This window comes from Brachycentrus maculatus, unplaced genomic scaffold (genome assembly GCF_059751285.1).
Source record: "Brachycentrus maculatus isolate JH-2025_06_01 unplaced genomic scaffold, ASM5975128v1 h1tg000039l, whole genome shotgun sequence".
Classification (NCBI taxonomy): Eukaryota; Metazoa; Arthropoda; class Insecta; order Trichoptera; family Brachycentridae; genus Brachycentrus; species Brachycentrus maculatus.
The window spans coordinates 4,779,029-4,797,406 of NW_028280793.1; the positions used below are offsets into that span (position 1 = coordinate 4,779,029).

General features: G+C 36.0%; 1 protein-coding gene across 10 annotated transcripts in view; it reads left to right on the forward strand.

Annotated features, from left to right (window-relative positions):
• The window catches only part of LOC148312542 (uncharacterized), a 63,961-nt gene that overhangs the window by 36,244 nt on the left and 9,339 nt on the right, over window positions 1–18,378 (forward strand). The window contains exon 1 of one of the 10 annotated variants that reach the window (XM_088277217.1): window positions 6,484–6,636. The exons of the other annotated variants lie outside the window; for them this stretch is intronic. Coding sequence (XP_088133343.1) covers window positions 6,553–6,636 — 84 coding nt within the window. The 5' untranslated portion in view covers window positions 6,484–6,552. Of the gene's footprint in view, window positions 1–6,483; window positions 6,637–18,378 lie in introns of those variants that run through there. 10 annotated transcript variants of the gene reach the window in all.

The following is an 18,378-nucleotide window of genomic DNA, read 5'->3' on the forward strand; positions in this document are numbered from 1 at the left end:
ACGCCATTACTACTCGCTAATTGCGTCCACGAATTGCACTTTTACAGCTTTTTATAAGTGTGTTATTTTTATACTATCGATAAGCAAAAGCAACTTTGCAGTCGGAAGTTTCTATGTCCATCGAGATTTTGGTCTCGAGATATACCCCTCTCTTCGTCAGGACAATCGCCTGCCACTACTTTAGCACGATTAGTATCTTACACCTGTAGGAATAATCGAGTAATTAAAATACTTTAAAGTAGACGGGTGATAAGTGGAAATAATCGGTGGGTATGTATGTATGTATGTATGTATGAGGAGATGAATGAATGCGAAAGAGTCTAAAAATGTTAGGTAAGACAAAGTGCTGTGGCGTTTTGTCCTCTCTGGTTACTCCTCCGGAAAGCGGCGTATAAAATATTAAGTTACTTAAAATAATTGCAACGGTGCAAAGTAATTCTTAAAATTCCAAAAAAAATCGCTGTAAGGTGAAGGCATGATGTTAATAATATGTACGAGTCGGCAGTTGGTGCGTACTTTTAAATTTCGAATGAAAAATTCGTTGGCCGTTCGGTTTCCCGCGATTTGACAATCCCGCCGGGCGGCGCTGCCGGCACCTGGCGGCCGGCTCCGGCACTAGCGCCTCTCCCCCGGCCGCGCCCCTCGCCCGGGCGGTCGCCATGGCAACGCGAGGAGTCTGCCGCTATCGATCGGTCCCTCTCGCGACCCGTCCGACGGGGCCACCTCGCGCCAAGGGACGGACCCGTCGCTCCCCGTCCCGAATGTGCGCGCCGGATTTACTACTCGAGATTGTGTGCGGACCACGTGTTCGGATATTCCTTCCGCAATACGCGAGACGTGAGGTCCGCTCGTCCGATGAAAAAATATAGAACCTTCACTATTATGTACTCTCCAGTGTCCAGTATGCATTATTCCGGCTAGAATTTTAGTAGTCAGCCTTCGTCCTTATATGGCGTCATAATTTCTTACCCGACCAGTAGATGCGCTCGTATCCTTCAACGTTTATATTCACATCCACGGAGCGAGTAAAATTTACTCCCGGGATTTATTCAGGAATCAATTATATTTATTTCTAACTTGACTCGTTATTTATCTTGTATTTTGGAGATATGTGCGTCGAAAACAAACTTGCATTTTAAACTGTGTTACACCAATTTTTTTTAAAGCAATTTGATTTATATTACCTAGCCCTGGATGATTTGGATATCAATAAAATTTCGTGAAAATTGTAAAAGAAAATAATTTAATTTAATTTATGTTGTTTATCCACAAATATTGTTTTAGTCTTTAATTTATATTTCATAGTTACATTTTGGTAACATTGCAATAGCCGAATAAAATATTTACTTCAAGATTTGATTCTATGATTATTTGGTCATCAGGCTGGTACTCTCGTCATGAAATGAATCGATCTCTATCGTGGTAATGATTATTCACTATTGAAATCAAATTTTCTTGCATAATAAAAAAAATGTACGGCGATTTCTATTTGATAACTGCATAAAAGTATAACTAAAAATCAACTTGAAATAAAATAGTGGCAGCAATAAAATAAAACTAAAATCTTGTTTTTAACCACTTTTTACCACATTCGGAGTCTGATGAAAGAGGCGTAGCACAAAATTACGTAGAGTTCGTTTGATTGTGCCTAGTGTACCTTACACGCCGTCAGGACAGGTCTATAGCTCTAGGAAATCCGTAAAGGTTCCGGAATATTGTGCTCTTTTTATATTTGCAAACGCCAAAGGGCTTGAAATGTCCATTAAACCGATAAGGGTGATTAAAAAATATATATATATATATATATATATATATATGGTAGAGGGAGGACTGACATTTTTTATTATTGAATTTTTTAGTATTACATTACATTTTTTATGTTACATACTTTTGAAGTCTGAAACTTTCTGCACATCTAAAATTATTTTTTATTAAAACGATATTTTATTGACAATCTTATAAAGTAATTTCTGCAATATTTATATTTATTACTTTTAAAGAAAGAACTTTTGCACAATTTTATGTAGAGAATTATGACGTTGATCATGTAACGCAATTATTGTATCATTAATATTATCACTCTCATTTTAAGTGATGACTACAATAATTACTAGAAGGTATAACGTATTTTATTTCGTAAATTTATTCGGCAGTCACGTTGTGGTAATTAATGTCTATCAATTTTATAATTATTTAATACATATTTTTTAGTAAACGGCATTTTGAAGTTTCATTGCGGTTATGTTCAAATTTAATTAATTCTGAAAGATAAAGTTTTCTTTGGTTTTCTTTGATCAAAGATTTATACCTTTTTGTTTTGCGTATTCGATGCAGACCGTATTAAAATATCTAGACTATCGATTCCTCGAGTGTCCGAGGGAGGGCGCTGCCTGTGCTAACAGCTAACTGCCGACTGTTATGCAAGGCGGCGTTGGGTATCTCGCTTTTCCGCGAGAATAATATTTTATATTGATGCAAGTCGTAAGAACTTAGTGAAGTAGAATGCTCGTTATTATCCTGGGAAAACTTTTAATCGTATTCATTCGAGCCGAACAATATCCATTAATTATGGAGCTTAGTATTGCGAACAACTCATTTTCTCGGATGGGTATGCCGGAAAACTTCGTAAACTTTAAGAAATGCCTTTTCTTTGATGATAATAATAATCCTATCCCGTGCTATACAATGAGCAATTTTCGTAAAAATATATCCTTAAAATTACCACAACGATTTTGATTACGAGCTTTGTGGATGTCTCTGCAGAGATGAAAGATTTTTTAGGAAAAGGAATATGAAACTGTTGAGCATTTGCAGGGTTTATGACCTGTCACCAGCTAAATTTCTTTCCGTATATTTTATTCCATACCATACAAAATGCACATTTACTCGTAACTCTATAGCTTATTCTAGAAAATGTCTCCTGTTCAGACCATATTTTTGATGTATGGTATTTCTAATTAGAACTTTGGAAATAAAAATGATTTATTTTTATCATCAGAATTAAATCTATATCTGTGTTGTTAAAAAGTTTGCAGTAAAGGTAATACATGTGAAAATGCAGTAATATATATGTACTTCGTTGCGACGCCCTTCATGATAAAAAAAAAACATTTTGCTAGATGTTTATCTCATTCTGATAAAATTATGAAATCGATTTTATTTTATACCTTGTAATATGATCAGCCATAATTTTAATAAAATTATACTCAAAGTTAAAAGCCGCGTTCTCGCTGTGTAGTAAAAATAAACAAATTCATGTATTTAAAAAAAATCAAGTAAGAGGCGTTAATGGTTAATGTGGAAGTAAATTCAGAGTTGAAAGGGTTAAAAGGCTTTATTTTAAAATGTCAATTATTTGCAATTAAGTATCTGGGAGTGTGCGACACATTCCATTAAAAATGATCATAGAATTATACTCCCGTCACTCTTCAGACATCGGTAGCAAGCATTTAAATAATTTAATATCGCTAATGTATGTATCGTTGTTATTAAATTGAATACCCTACCCTTGTACTATTAGATAATGTTTCACTTGTTTGTGTTATGACTTTAAACTAATTAAAGTAAATATGAAATAGCGTGTCGATTACGTGCTTACGTTAATGGGTTAGATTCCAACCGTTAGAAATCCTTGTTATTTTGTTTACCTCGACTTGGCGTCGCCCTTTCACCAAGGCTAAAAATAAATATACCCCGCAAGTATTTATTATTATTTTTAAATCCTTTTAAATGAACCCTAACTTCACCCTCGTTTTGTGTCATATCGCTCACTTCTTTCAAGAATGTCATAAATAAAATAAAAACTTGATTTTTCACCAGAACGTTTTTCAAGTTTAAAAATATGATACAATGTATTAAAAATAAATATCAAGCCACTTATTTAACTTTTTACTGTGCAACAGATCTTTTTACGTAAAACCTGAAGGTTTACTCTCCATTTGAAAAATATTTAGTATATTAAAAAAATTAAACAATAGACTTTCTGCCCTGTAGCGGGTAAATATTAAGTTTTAAATAAGCCGCTTTTGCTGAGATATAGTACATTTTCTGGGCATTCCGAAAAAATGCACAAAAAATTGTCGATTTTTGATTTATGACGTTCTTGAAAGGAGTGAGCGATATGCTGTGTGCATATGCGCAGTATTCTTAGTATATAGTTCCAGTAATCTCATTATGTGTCACGGGCTTCGCGAGTGAGGACGGCGGGCACTGCCACCGCACTCGTGTTGGACCTTTGCCAAGGACAAACTTGCAGCCTGGACAGTTAATTTATCAGCGTGGAGACCTTCCCCCGTCTGTATATAATTTAATACTCGAGCTAAATGACTCAATCGACGGCTATAATACCCCTTCAACAAAACAAAAGAAGCCACAAAATGTCGCAACATGGACCCAGCTATCATTATATTTTGCGATGTTCTGCGCTTTGGAATCACTTCCGTGGTCGATACCTAAAACACATAAATCTTTCTTGTAATTATTGTATTTTTAACTACGTGGTACAAATTCAGAGATAATTCTACGCGTTATTTATCTTTCAAAAACAGCAGTTTTTCGTTTCTTTCGTTTTTAAATATGTACATATATTAGTATAGTGCTTATTTATCGAAAGCATTAAAGGTAATACATGCAATGCCTAAATTAAACCAAGGGCTAGTTATAGCAGTTACACGATAGCAGTGAATAACTGTAAAATAACGAGACTTTAGAATAAATACTAAGAATACATTTTTGTTACTATTTTTCTTCGTGTAGGTTGTGCATTTTTTAATTGCTTCAACATATCGACATTATGAGTCGATTCAGCGAAGTGTTGGTAGAATTCATATTATTAAGTCGCGCATAATATTTTGCACCCACAGTATGATATAATGCTTCAGGTACGACTTCGTTATTTATGTTATAATATTTTGAGAAATTTATTTGAGTTATGAGGAATATGCATAATTATTGTTTCTTTTGGCACTTATTCGCACAGAATCTCAACGACCTATAGTCTGAGACCGACTACATCGTTGGTTGCATGTAAACAGGGTGATCATTCCTGCACTCTTTGATATACGAGTGGAATATATTCAACGGGATACATATGAAATAAGTGAAGGAGTTTAGAGTGAAGTTTATTACATATTACTATATTGGAAATAAATTCAGGAGAAATAGTATGGAAATGATAATAGCAGTGATGGCTAGAGCACTTGGGGTTGCATACCTGTACAAGCTACTGCGGCTACTTCGAAAGTGTACGAAAGCGATAGTATTATTATTACAATGTTAAAATATTAGAATCATAAATGAGCAACCATCCGTAGGTCTATCCAAGTTAAGATAATTTGCGTAAAATTTTAATTACATGCAAATAAAAAACGTGAACTTCTTTTAGTAATATTTACCTATTATGCAATATAAAGGTAAATACAAGAATGCTGAGTGACTTTTCTCGTGTTGTGGGCTGAAAGTATGCCGTATTTATTTACTGTTTTTGTCAAGAAGTGTCAGTTATATGTGGGAATACTCGTACACGTAGGGTTACATTTATTTATTTTAATTTATCTTTTTTAACAAAATTACAATCGGAACTTCGGGGGAAGCTTTAGTTAGAATTTGTGAGTCGCAGGTCAGTACCGTGGCTGCAGTTGCACCTAATAGTTTGGGGGCGTGCGAGACAGGTTTGAGTCGGCCCGCTCTCCACTCTGTAGGACTGTAGGCGGATCGGTAGGCCGGTGTTGTGATTCACGCGCGTGTGGGCGGATTCGCCCATCAATTTTAAATGCATTCCGAGAGTTCGCGATTCATTACTATAATAATATTGTTTATTTCACAATTTATTGATAAATTTAATTGGACACTCTCTTTAATTGAATTTCAAACACGATTAGAACGTACTCTCGTACTAATTGATATGTAAACATTGCGCATGAGATCTACTCGTGTCGTTGTAGTTCAGAGGTTGCTTCGATATATTCGTATTAAAATATTGCGACGCGCTATATTTTCGTACCAGGATGATTCTTGAAAGAATGACGCAGTTGTGTGCATCTGCGAAAGCCGTTAGATATTCTGGTTCTGGAGAACGGTACCTAAATATACATGTATCTTCCCGTCATTACTCACGGATACCGGCGGCTATTTTTACCGGCACTCCAATGTGCAAACGCCAGCATTCGGTTTGTCTAATGAGTCGCCGTGAAAAGTGACCCAAATACCCAGATTTTTCCTGTTCGTCATTGTCAAACTTTCGCTTTCAGTGTCACGCGGGAGAGGGGTGATTTTTTTCGAGTTCATTAACACAATTGAACGTAACGAGGGCAGAAAGCTGGGCAGTGCCCCTCAGGTTATCTGTCAGTACGCGCCAAGTCCGCGCAGTCGCCGTAAAGCGGAATGAACTCTCGAACGAAGTGCATTCTTGCGACGCGTGCTTGATTGTTTCCGCCAGTTGCAGTAATTTTTATTCGCCACCGCCAGTACTCTGCCGGGCACAGTGCACTTGCAGCGCGAGAGTACACCGCGATCCACCGAACCGTTCTTAGCTTTTACCGTCTTCTGTTCACCATGTTCGCTTGGATCAAGAACAACTTTTTCTATTACTATTACGGGCAACCCATCCGTTGTGTTCCACCGGTGAAAACGAAAGAAGTAAGAAATATTTTCATTTCATTTTACATGCTATATTTTTTCCATGTTTTAATGTTACGTTTACATTAAGTTCTTCGTTTATAATACCAATTGGTCGAAACTTGGATGAAAAATATTGGTATTTTGATTTATTTTCGATACTTGGAATGACATCAATAAAGGTCTTTGAAAGCACACACCCTCTTCATTAAAATCGAAAGCCTGTATCTACACACGTATGGCGTATCGGGTGTATTACGTAGAACCCTCTCAACGAGTGAGTGTGCATATTGTCCGTTCTGACCCTTCTAGCTCGACATTTTTAAAGGGGGTGACTGTTGTCTTACGGCCATATTGCGCACAATTTCCCATTTTGTTACCATTGTGGGTTAGTATTTATTTACTTAAGTATCCCGGAGGGTCTGTTTTTGCCAAGTAACATACGTTTTTTATAGTACTTTTGTAAGTCTTTGTTATTTTATTATTTGGCTCTATTCTTTTTTGAGCGTTTACAAATACCCTTAACCTGACCTAAATTAATCTAATTTGAGAGATTACCTTTGTTATCTTCAAAGAGTGCAATCATCTGGAATGAAGACTCGATATCCCGATTGGGTAGTTAAGTTCTCCTACCCTCACCCTTAGCGCTGCCATCTGTTTACCTCCCCTTACTTACCGCTTTTACCTTGTCCGTGTGTCCATGGGGGTCAGAGCAATAAAATCCTCACCCGTATTGTTAACCTCGATTACATAAAAAAAAACTGTTGCGGGGGCTATAATTTTTCTTGTGTAGCATGCAATAAATATTGTTGTTAATTGTTTTCACCAATTATGCCCAAAATTATCGATTACAGAATATTTAAAAAAACTGTTTATTTCTTTAGAGCCAGTGCTTTCCAAAACTCAATTATGCTTCTGTAGAGGGGAATTTCAATTAGTAACTATTTTTATATATTTATTTGTGTCTTCTCCTTATAGCTAGATACCAAACTGAGTCGAGCATCTTTAAGACATTAAAAAAATGTAAATTGATTGGAAGGATTCCAACATTTTTTGTTAAAGGAAAAAGTATCTCCGATCTAAGAGATTTAAGTAATTACCGTTTAATGATTTTCACTTTTAGTTTTTAAGATTTTGTTATCTTTATATTTGTTTAATGTCCGTCTTTGTAAGTTTTTATAGATTCTAATTAAAAATCAGAACCGTGTCTTTATAATAACGATTATCTTATAATTCCTTTGTCTTTAAATAATGATTATCCTGTCTTATCCTCCTCCAGCCTCTCGGCGGATTACGGCTACCGGCTCCTTCCTTCAGGGATATGGAATGCTAATCCTGAGTGTTATTTTAGGCTGCTAGCTGCATTGGAGGTCAATGTTACCGTTCCCACTCCTCACTTCCCGCCTCCCCACCGCTCCACCGCGTGTTGAGCATCTGGTCCTAGTTTCGGACGTAATTTGGAGGGACATCTATTCGGCTTTATACTTATACCATCATTTATTAACGTACATACAATAGAATAACACAGTGGAACCTCTCATAACGAGCATAATTCGTTCCAGAATCTCACTCGTTAAGCGAAACATTTTTTGTTTTGACTAGCGCCCGTCTCACATGTGAATGCTCGTGAAAAGGGGACTTGTCCTTTCTCTGTAACTCGTTACGCGAAATATCGCTCGCTAAGCGAGCAATTTTTACCATTTTTTTTGCTCTTTATGCGAATTACTCGTTATGAGAGGTTCCACTGTACATTATAAGGCTGGGATATGTCCGTCAGCGACACGCAGCTCATGGATTCGGTTGTTTACCATCTTCGGCTGATAAAAGTTACTATCCGACTAACACATTTCTTCAACTGATTAAAATTTGGTCCGCCTCTGTGATGTAATTGTAAGCGTGTTTAGCTTCCGTGCTGGAGGTCCCGGGTTAAATTCCCGGGGGGGGGGGGGGGCGAAAATAAATATGGGTGATTTTACATTATAATATTTATTTAATATCATATTACCCTGGACTGGTCCCTGAAGCGCATATAAAGACGCAGGATCGTTGCTTATATCATCACCTTGCCTTCATATAAATAACGATGATAATACGATGCAGTGCCCTATGCACCATTGGTTGCGGATAAGAGTTAGTACGAAAGTGAATGAATTCAAATACATTGATGTGAAAAAATAACCTATTAAATATTATTTGTCATGCTACTGCTAACATATGTTATTTATGCATGTATATTTTATCTCGTGATATCTGCGTTTTTTTGTTTGCACTGACCTCACCCCGCAGATATTCTGGTCGCAGCGTCCGGTCGTATTATTAATAAACTCGGGTTTAATAAACGCTCGCCTCATCAAACTATCCTCCAAGGACAGGCGCGTCGGCCTCAGCGGCCGTCGTCTGCCTCGCGCGCGAGCACCTCCTGAATAGCGAGCGGCCTCGGATAACTCCTTTTGTATGTTAAATCTGATTCATCGTCTGTACGTGATGTTGCCACAATCGTATTGTTCGCCTGCCGTTCACTATCGGAATACGGGATAGGCACGATCTGATACCCCTCGCCTGTAAATATTGTGGCGTTAATCCCGAATCTAGATCGAAAATACATCAATAGAAGTTTGTATCTTTTAGTGTGCGCTTAAAGATCGTTCGCCTCCGTGGTGTAATGGTCCGCACGTTTGGCTACCGTACTGGAGGTCCCAGTTTCGAGGGTCAAAAAATATAAGTGATTTTTTCACTCTAATATTTCTTCAATATTACTCTGGACTGATACCCGAAGCGGTGGGCTGATCGCCTTTCCTTCGTGTGTTAACGATTAAGATAACACTGCGTTTATATGATGCAGTGCCCTTTGCACCATCGGGTGCGGATAAGAGTTTGAAGAAGAAGAAAGATCGTCAGTTACTTATCGGTACATAAGTCTGTAGGTATTCGATTGTATGACTGATGAATATGCAAAGAACATTTCGACCTCCCATCGCGTTGGCTATTGACGTTTCGAATAATTACCATCCAGTGAGAGACAATAACACCAATAAAGATAAAGAGGATGGATACTACCGATTGTGACTCGCAGTTGTTTTTATTTTATGATTACAATTTTTTTTAAGATGGGAGTTGCATTTATTTTTTCCTTGCTTATTGTGTACAAGCTTTTTATAGATCATTTAGTGGGTTATTGTTTCTTCTAACTTTAAAATGTTTTATTTTAATCTGTGTTGGGAACAAGAGGGATAATCTAGTATTTGCTCATTGCTGGGAGGAAACCACGTAAAACTCCTCAGGAGAAGCCGGACTGTTGTTTGTCGTCCACAGATCGTCCGTTCCACTAGAAGAGAGTTCGGCATTTTGTGTCCTAGCTTGGTTTATGGTACCAATGTATTTTGCTTTTTTAAATCATGTACGTATGATAACACCTCTCGTGACAGTTCCTTGTGAACTATCACGAATCCGATGTTGGATAGGTTCTCACTCTGGCTCCTGCGACGCGCCTCTAGCTGTTGTCTTTAAAAGCTCGTGGGTGAAGGTAATATCAGAAATATCAGTACAAGGATGTGTAAAAAATAATTACCGTAAGAAGATATGTTTAACCATACTGCAAAAAACTGACAGTTAAATTAAGTTACATGGGTTGAAATGACTTGTATATTTTATCAATCCTGAATTGTGAATTTTAGTTCAGAAAAAATAAGCAATATATAAAAGAATTTGAGGACAAAAAACCTTGTCAAAATTGCGGATTACGGATCCAATGTCGGATAGGTCCTCGCCCAGGCTCCTGCAACGCGGAGTTGGGTGGTGACAGCAACCGTAGGTCTACGTACATCGGCCATGGGACATGTGGAGATCATGCGGTTGTATAAAGGTGGAGACTGGCCGGAGCATTTCGTCGTAACATAACGTCGTAACATCTCTCGCGGCGAGCATCATCGAACATCCGAAACTATGGATGGAGCGCTCGATTCGGTGTACTGACTGCCTGAATGCTCGCATAGTAACGTGTTACGTTACGATGCGAGCTTACGATGAAATGCTCCGGTCAGTCTCCACCTTAATGTATAAGCCCGAGCCATGAGCCGTGAGCCATGACCGACGGGCAGAGACCGCTCGCGCCCGATTGACACGCTCCGGCGGTTCGGAAGATATGGAGCGGGTGAAAGCCGTCCCCCTAACGAATTATCCATCCGAGGGCCCCCATATCGCGCATTCCTTGTTAGGGACCGCGCGTAGGAAATCACGTGATGGAATGCGACTCGCGTGGCGTTTGAGTACAAATTATCAACATCGGAATTCGGACCATAAAGAATAAGGATCAATTTTGGTGGCAACTTGATGGTAGTATCGAAACCGTGAGTTATAAAAAAAACGAACCTTCTCAGTATTTGCATCATTTAAATGATTTTTTTAGTACCTGCTCGATAAGAAGATGATTTTTTTTATTTAATTTTTATCAAATAAACGTACAATGGAAGCAAGCGGCTTACAAAAACGTCAAGTGTGGAAGAGATTATAATATGAACATATTGAAGAAATATATAATGATCTGTATTTTTGAAATTATCAAAATATATTTTTGTATTATTTTGTATAATTGTACATTTATCTTTCATATCAATACGTTTTCCTATTTTTTTAAACTATTTTTCAAATCTGACATTAAGGTTGTTTATTTAGGATTTTAGCCTTCGGAGATTGTTGTGTTTATTTATAATATCCTCAAATGTCGTGTTATCCATTTGTTCAAGTCGATAGTTTTTTTCCCTATATACCCATATTTTAGTGTACGGTATTTTTTCTACCCTCAATTTTTTGTATTATTTGAGAGCCATCCTTGTCGCGGTCGAGTGGTTAGAATTGCGTTCCCCATCGCGTGCTACGCGGGTTCTCTATCAATAACATCACGCGTCCGGTCATAAATAAAACCGATTACGTAGTGGTTTTATAATAAAACATACTTAAAACATCAAATCTCTATTGCCTTCTTAAAAAATTGCCTTAATACATTTTTTTTACTTCACATATTTACAATTTTAATTTACCTTCTTATGCGAAAATAATCGTAAAAGTTTTTCCTCGAGAATGCATTTGTCCACCAAAGAACAAAATTTAAATCAACTTTTGTTACAAAAATAGTAACAGTAATCAGGTACCCAAATCACAACTCTTTGTTACACTGTCCCAACCTACTATCCATAATAATTCATGTTTATACAGAAGTACAAAGGATTCTATATGCTCGCATATGTGCAGTGTGATTCTTTTGGATAACCTTTGACAAAAATCCATCAAACATGTTTTTATTATTATACCACCTATGATGTGCTATTGTAATGCTGTGCCTTCCTGTTTGTCTTATTCATACAATGCAATCTTTACGTATTTTCCCTTAACTTCGTTTTTGTTTATTTTTATGTGATTTATACACGTATGTTTTATACTTTATTTTGTAATATTGTTTTTGGAAACATCGAGTTAACTCCTGCTATGGTATTGTATTGCACCCTAAGTTTTACATTACTTCAAATAAAAATGTCATTTCGTGATAAAAATGTCATATCTTCCAAACAAATATAATTATTATCAATATTTACATTTCTTTCTCTTAAATTTTGACATATCTCATATCTATAATCTAGAACTTAGGGTTCTGTATGTTCAATTAACGATACAGAAAAAGATTTTTTATTTCTAACGATGAAATATTATATTGAAATATTTTTTTCATCATATTTGTATCGAATAATTAGAATAATGATTTTTAGTAGTTTTTCCACATATTTGATGATTTTTAAAAGTTTTTCTGTTTTATTTTTATTTTTATTAACTAGTCCTACTTTTACAATATAATCGTCAAGTAATATAACTATTAAGGCCTGTTTTAAGATGCCAATGCTTGTTTTCAATACCCTCTGAATATTTACGTAAGTACCTATGTTAAGTTTAAAAGTTAAAAGCTTCCAACTACGCTGAGTCATGCAAGTATTAGGCCGCGATCTAGTTGTAGCGGGGTGGCCACCGACTGCCTTCTCACGGAAGCACTAGTAAAACTTCGTATGTACTTACTCATTTTGTACATCACCATTATAACCATTTGTTCCTCACGACTCGTTTCCAATCCGACTTCGGGACGTGATTCACATCGTACCCTTTTTTATCTCTGATACTCTGGCATATAATCAATTTCACGACACAAGTAACAGTGACTTCTGAATATTAAGTGTGCCTGATAGATTCAGGAAATATGGCGTCGTTTTAATCAATATATTTAGTACATTATCTCTTACAACGTTTTATGGTAAAGCAACCATCCATAAATTACATCATATTTTATTTCAATATTTATATTAATTATTATATCACATTGGAGACCATTACATATATACTGGTTTTAATAATTAATGCAATATGGATATTCAACAATAGGCGGAATGGTGAACGTTACACAAGTGTATAATGTGATCGCTTAAGCCAGCCAAATGCCAAGTCGCACTGGGATGCTCAAACTTCCATTTTCTTTAATGTAAAGAGGAACGATAGATATTTCAGATCAAGTTAAGAAGACACCCATAATATATTTTATTTCCGCTGTTCAAATAACTAACCATGTAACCGTGTTATTGTAATACTCATCCGCACTTATAGTGGATAGGGCACTGCATCCCATCTACGTAGTGTTATCTTGATCGTTAATCACATAAAGGCAAGGTGATCCGATCCATCTTGCGCTTCAGGTACTATTCAGAACAGGGTGATATTAAATAAACATTTAAGTGAAAATCACTAATATTTATTTTGACTTCCCTGGAAATTAAACCCGGGCCTTCAGCGCGGTAGCGAAACGCGCTGCCCACTACACTACGAAGGCGGACAATACTCTTTAAGAATAGTGAACTTATTGAAAACTAAAATCTTCATTCTATTGCTTGTTTTAAAATTTAAACGTGTTTAAAATTTTACCGATTTTTCGGATAAATCACATTTTAATTTTTTAAATAATTATTTTCAATACGAATACTTTATTTTACGCACTTATTATATTTTTTGTAACCAAATAATAATTCAGCCCTAAGCTGATTTTTGAAAATATTTTTCTTTTTAGGTAATATGTACCTACAATCTTAGATTTTTAAGAGCTTTTCTTGTAGTTACGTAAGAGAGAAAAAGAAAGCGATACTCTTTAAAATATCTCAGATGGATGGATGGACACCTACTCTGTTACGACGGAACCTACAATAACAGCTGTTAAAAGCTCGCACGAGAAGCTCTTTTGCGTTTCACTTTAGCACGAGGTCTCTATTAATCGCTTTTTATTTATAACCCTGATGCCCGATACATAAAACGCAGTGAAATCAGTTTGGTAAATACGCAAATTCACAATAAAACGTATCCAACAAAATGGCATAAGCATAAACATAATATTTTTAAAGATCGCATTCAAATAATAAATAGAATTTATTTGGATTCTCGCCACATTCCCGGATATTTAATTCTCCGATTTGAAGTGAATACTTAATTATAATTAACGCTCACCAAAAATAACTTGTCGCTTATTATTTATGTAATATTCGTGGTTGTACTGACTGCTGTTTACAGGATGATGTTACGCAGATAACTGTATTGGTAGTTTGTAGTTTACTGCTCGTTTCCCGTTGGAAACGGAAGTGTGTGAATACGAGCTTTAGAGATCTCAAACGATTGTTCACCCCTCTGGAATAACAACAAAAATAATAATTGCAAATGAGGAAACATTACATCCGGCGCCGTATTTCCGTTTGCGTGTTCAATGGAACCTACAAACAAGCACGGTTTTTCGTAAGCAACATTTGTGTGTTGAATTCACATTTATATTTTTCTTATTTCATTTTTCCAATTAAAAATATATAAATATAAGATACATAATTCATTCGTGGAAATGTCTGCCTACCGTGTTTTGTTTAATGTCTCAGTAAAAATGAATGCCCCAAAATAAACACGAATTTGTGGCGCCCAATCAACGCGTTTGTCATTACACTCGCGCTTCATTCTAGATGAGTTCTGTCCCATTCAACACTCTGTTTGGAGGTAGAACTGCCTCCTGTCGAACACGCAAACGGAAATACGCCACTCAGAGATCGCGCGTCGCGTGATATGCTCGATGCAGTTCCGCGCATCACTGCAACCTAAACACTGCATCATTACCCATAGCCATCACGAATAAAATCTATTAACCTACCTATTGTTATTATAAAACACGTGTCTCTTTTATTCTTTGGGGTTTCATTATTTTGTTACAAAGCTTAATTACTTTATTTTTATTTTGTTCAAACAAATAAATTGTAATAATGGAATGAAAGGGAGATCGCACTGTATAATGTGAGATAAATTGGCTCTCCCATTTTCTCCAGTAATGAAATAAATAAATAAACATTTAATACAAGCCTTATGCATTACATTGCGTAAAGTATATACCATTTTATTTTATTCGTAACTGATATAGATTTAATACAATCGCAAAGGCGTAGGCTGGTGTAAATTGATGTATTTTTTTTCGTATTTCACTTTCATTGAATACTTAAATTTTTTGTTCAAAACCAGTTTCATCATAAGAGCCGTTATTTTCTCATTCATTCATAAAACCTAGCGATACTAGTTATTATGAATAATTACATCATGATGTATCGGTATCGTGCGTTTTTTTAAATAGATTTAATATATCCCAATCGGGTATTATTACATTAATATAGATTTTAAGGTTTGGCTGTGATCACCGCACATTTTCGTATTCATACCAGTTGTTTAAAATAAAAGTATTTAATTAAATTTTTAAAAACAAACGGAGTCCACAAACTGCCTACAGGCTTTTCTGTCGACTGCGAGCTCCTTTGCATCCTCCCAAGTCAGGTTCGCGTCTCGAAGTTTAGATGAGAACTGACGACGGATTGTCAGCAGTGGATGTCCTGTTCGCGAAATTCCAGGTTTGCGTGCGATTCCTTAATAATGTTTTTAATTTTAAAAAAAATTGAAACATGAAGTAAGGAAAAACACAAAATGATAATATTAATAACATTAAAAAAATCCGTATCGTTAGTATACTAGCAAAAAACGTTAACTCGAAAATATAAAATTTTGAATTAATGATGCATATTACAAAGTCTTCAACGTTTTATAAACTGGCGAAATACACTAAATAGTTGAAGATGTCATATTTATGTGGTTTAAAAATAAATTCAGCTTAAGAAAGCTTTAAGCTTTAAAGAACAGGGATTATTCAAACGAGGATTTTAGAGTTAACGTTTTTTTTTGCCGTTATCACGGTATTATGTAATAAGACATATATTATACACGGTTTTTCTTTGTTGTATATATTTTTAAATGTATTATCATGTGTTTGTTACTTATTCCATGTGTTTCAATTTCCAAAAAAGTTTGAAATACATTTAAAAAAATCTCATGCAACCGATATCGTGAATAGTAAAGACGATCTACAAGGGCGGAAAATAATTTATCGTTTTTTTTAATGATCAAAATATTAATATATAGATTTATATAATTCTATCTATGTGTGGTTTTTTTCTTAAATAAAATGATATCTTCCATTTTTAGCATTTTAAAATTGACATATTTACACAATACACTAAGAATTGAGATACCAACCTTTCATGTGTGATAACTTTATCATTCAAAACTATTATTTACTCATTTGATGGACGCTGTCAACAGAAATATTTACGTTAAAGTGTTATCTACTTCTCTGGTACCTATCAACAAAAAAAAGAAATATTATTTATCAATCTCCATATATCGACGTTCCTTGAACAAATAATTTTATGGGACAATAGATGTACAAATACTATTTCTAAACCACGATGTTTATTTTTCTCTCATTCTGCCTTCTCCTCGACAATAGTTTATTCCTCCACCATTAAACTAAATCAAACAGCCCACGCCTACGTATTATACGCGCAATTCAAAATCCTCCGTACATTTATATTCATTAGATCGTTTGAAGGCTCATTGCATCTTAACATATTACTATATCGTGTGCGTTTATTTATGCGAATGTTCTCCATATTATGGATGTTCTAGCTCAGTGTTCCGCAAACTTTTTCTATTCAAGGTACACCTACCAAATCAAGAAATTTCAGAAGTGCATATTAACCATATTATAGTAACATGTTTAACATATCGCTCACTCCTTTCAAGAACGTCAAAAATCAAAAAACTTGATTTTTCAGGAGAACGTTTTTAAAGTTTAAAAATACAATACAATGTATTAAAAATAAATATCAAGCCACTTTTTGAAATTTTTACTGTGCAACAGAGCTTTTTAGGTATAACCTGAAGGTTTTTTTTCCATTTGAAAAAAAAAATTATTAAAAAAATAATTAAACAACACCTTTTCCTCAAAATGCAAAAACAACACTTTCTGCTCTGTAGCGGGTAATATTAAGTTAAAAATATGCCTCTTTTTGCTGGAATATAGTACCTTTTCTGAGCATTCCGAAAACATGCACAACTGAAATCGTCGATTTTTTATTTATGACGTTCTTGAAAGGAGTGAGCGATATTACGTTTAATGCGAAATGTGAGCCCACTTAACTGAGCACAGGCAATCAAAATTTGGGGCAAATGTGTTATTTTCACAAAAAATACACTTTTTTCCGCGGCATACTAACTAATCACCACGGTACACCAGTGTGCCGCGGCACACACTTTGCGGAATAATGTTCTAGCTTATGAAAATGGTAATATCAAGCCAAATTTAAACCGCTTCACGTTGTAATTTTAGGATGTCTAATGTCGTTTCGTCCCCTCGCCTCGTTTTCTTTACCCCTTTGCGCACACGAGTGATGGTGTTTGCGAAGGGTTGAATTACAAACGCGGGGCCTCGTACTTAATTTAGTTAGTTGAGAGCTTTTCAGAATTTGCTTGCTAAGCCCGTTTTCAGAACAAGTTTTCTCGACGTAATTATCGTGTAGGTTAAATATTTGGTTTTATCTCTATTGAATTATATTTTTCACGCATGACAATACGAACTTTTTTGTAACCCAAAATCGAGTTTTAGAGATAACTCGATATTTTTGTTAGGCGCCATGGCTTAGTTAATTAGGCTTAGTTTGACTAGATTAACTAGCGAAACGTCGCGGGTTCGATTCCCGCCAGTTGCAAAATAAATATAACATATAATTTGTTTTCCGCGGTTCTGGGTGATGTATTTTTTACATTTACTTTCCCCATCATTCTTATCCTACCTGCAGACAAGCCTCTGAAAGTAGAGTAAATATATTCAAATACATATTTTAACTGCGGTAAGTTTAAGGCTGAGATCTCGAACGTTCAAATTCAGAATGCGATCAGTCGCGGTAGGGGCTAGACATCTTTCCGCACTCAATTTTTTGTTTAGATTGTAAATATTGGAATTTGTTTAACTGCACTTAACGCTAGCTGACACACTGGAGACTGGTGTGCACCGGCCACGGTTCGCGAATTGAGAATGGTGGACTCGTTCGTCCGCCGTGCCCCCATACACAGAGCAGGGCTGCGCCCCTCCCAACCCCTCTCGTGGTCAGTCCGCACAGTCCACTCGTCCGCCGATCGTGTTTGTTTTGTCTCGACAGCCGCCATTTCCCGCGAGGTCTGGCCAGGAGGAAGCGCGATATCACCGGCAGCGCGCAAACCAGCCTCCCTATCATAGCCATACGTTTGCTGTCGGCCCATACAACTAGAGACTAGACTAACAAAATATTATGTAATGATTCGTGTATACGTAGTTGATAATATTTGGTT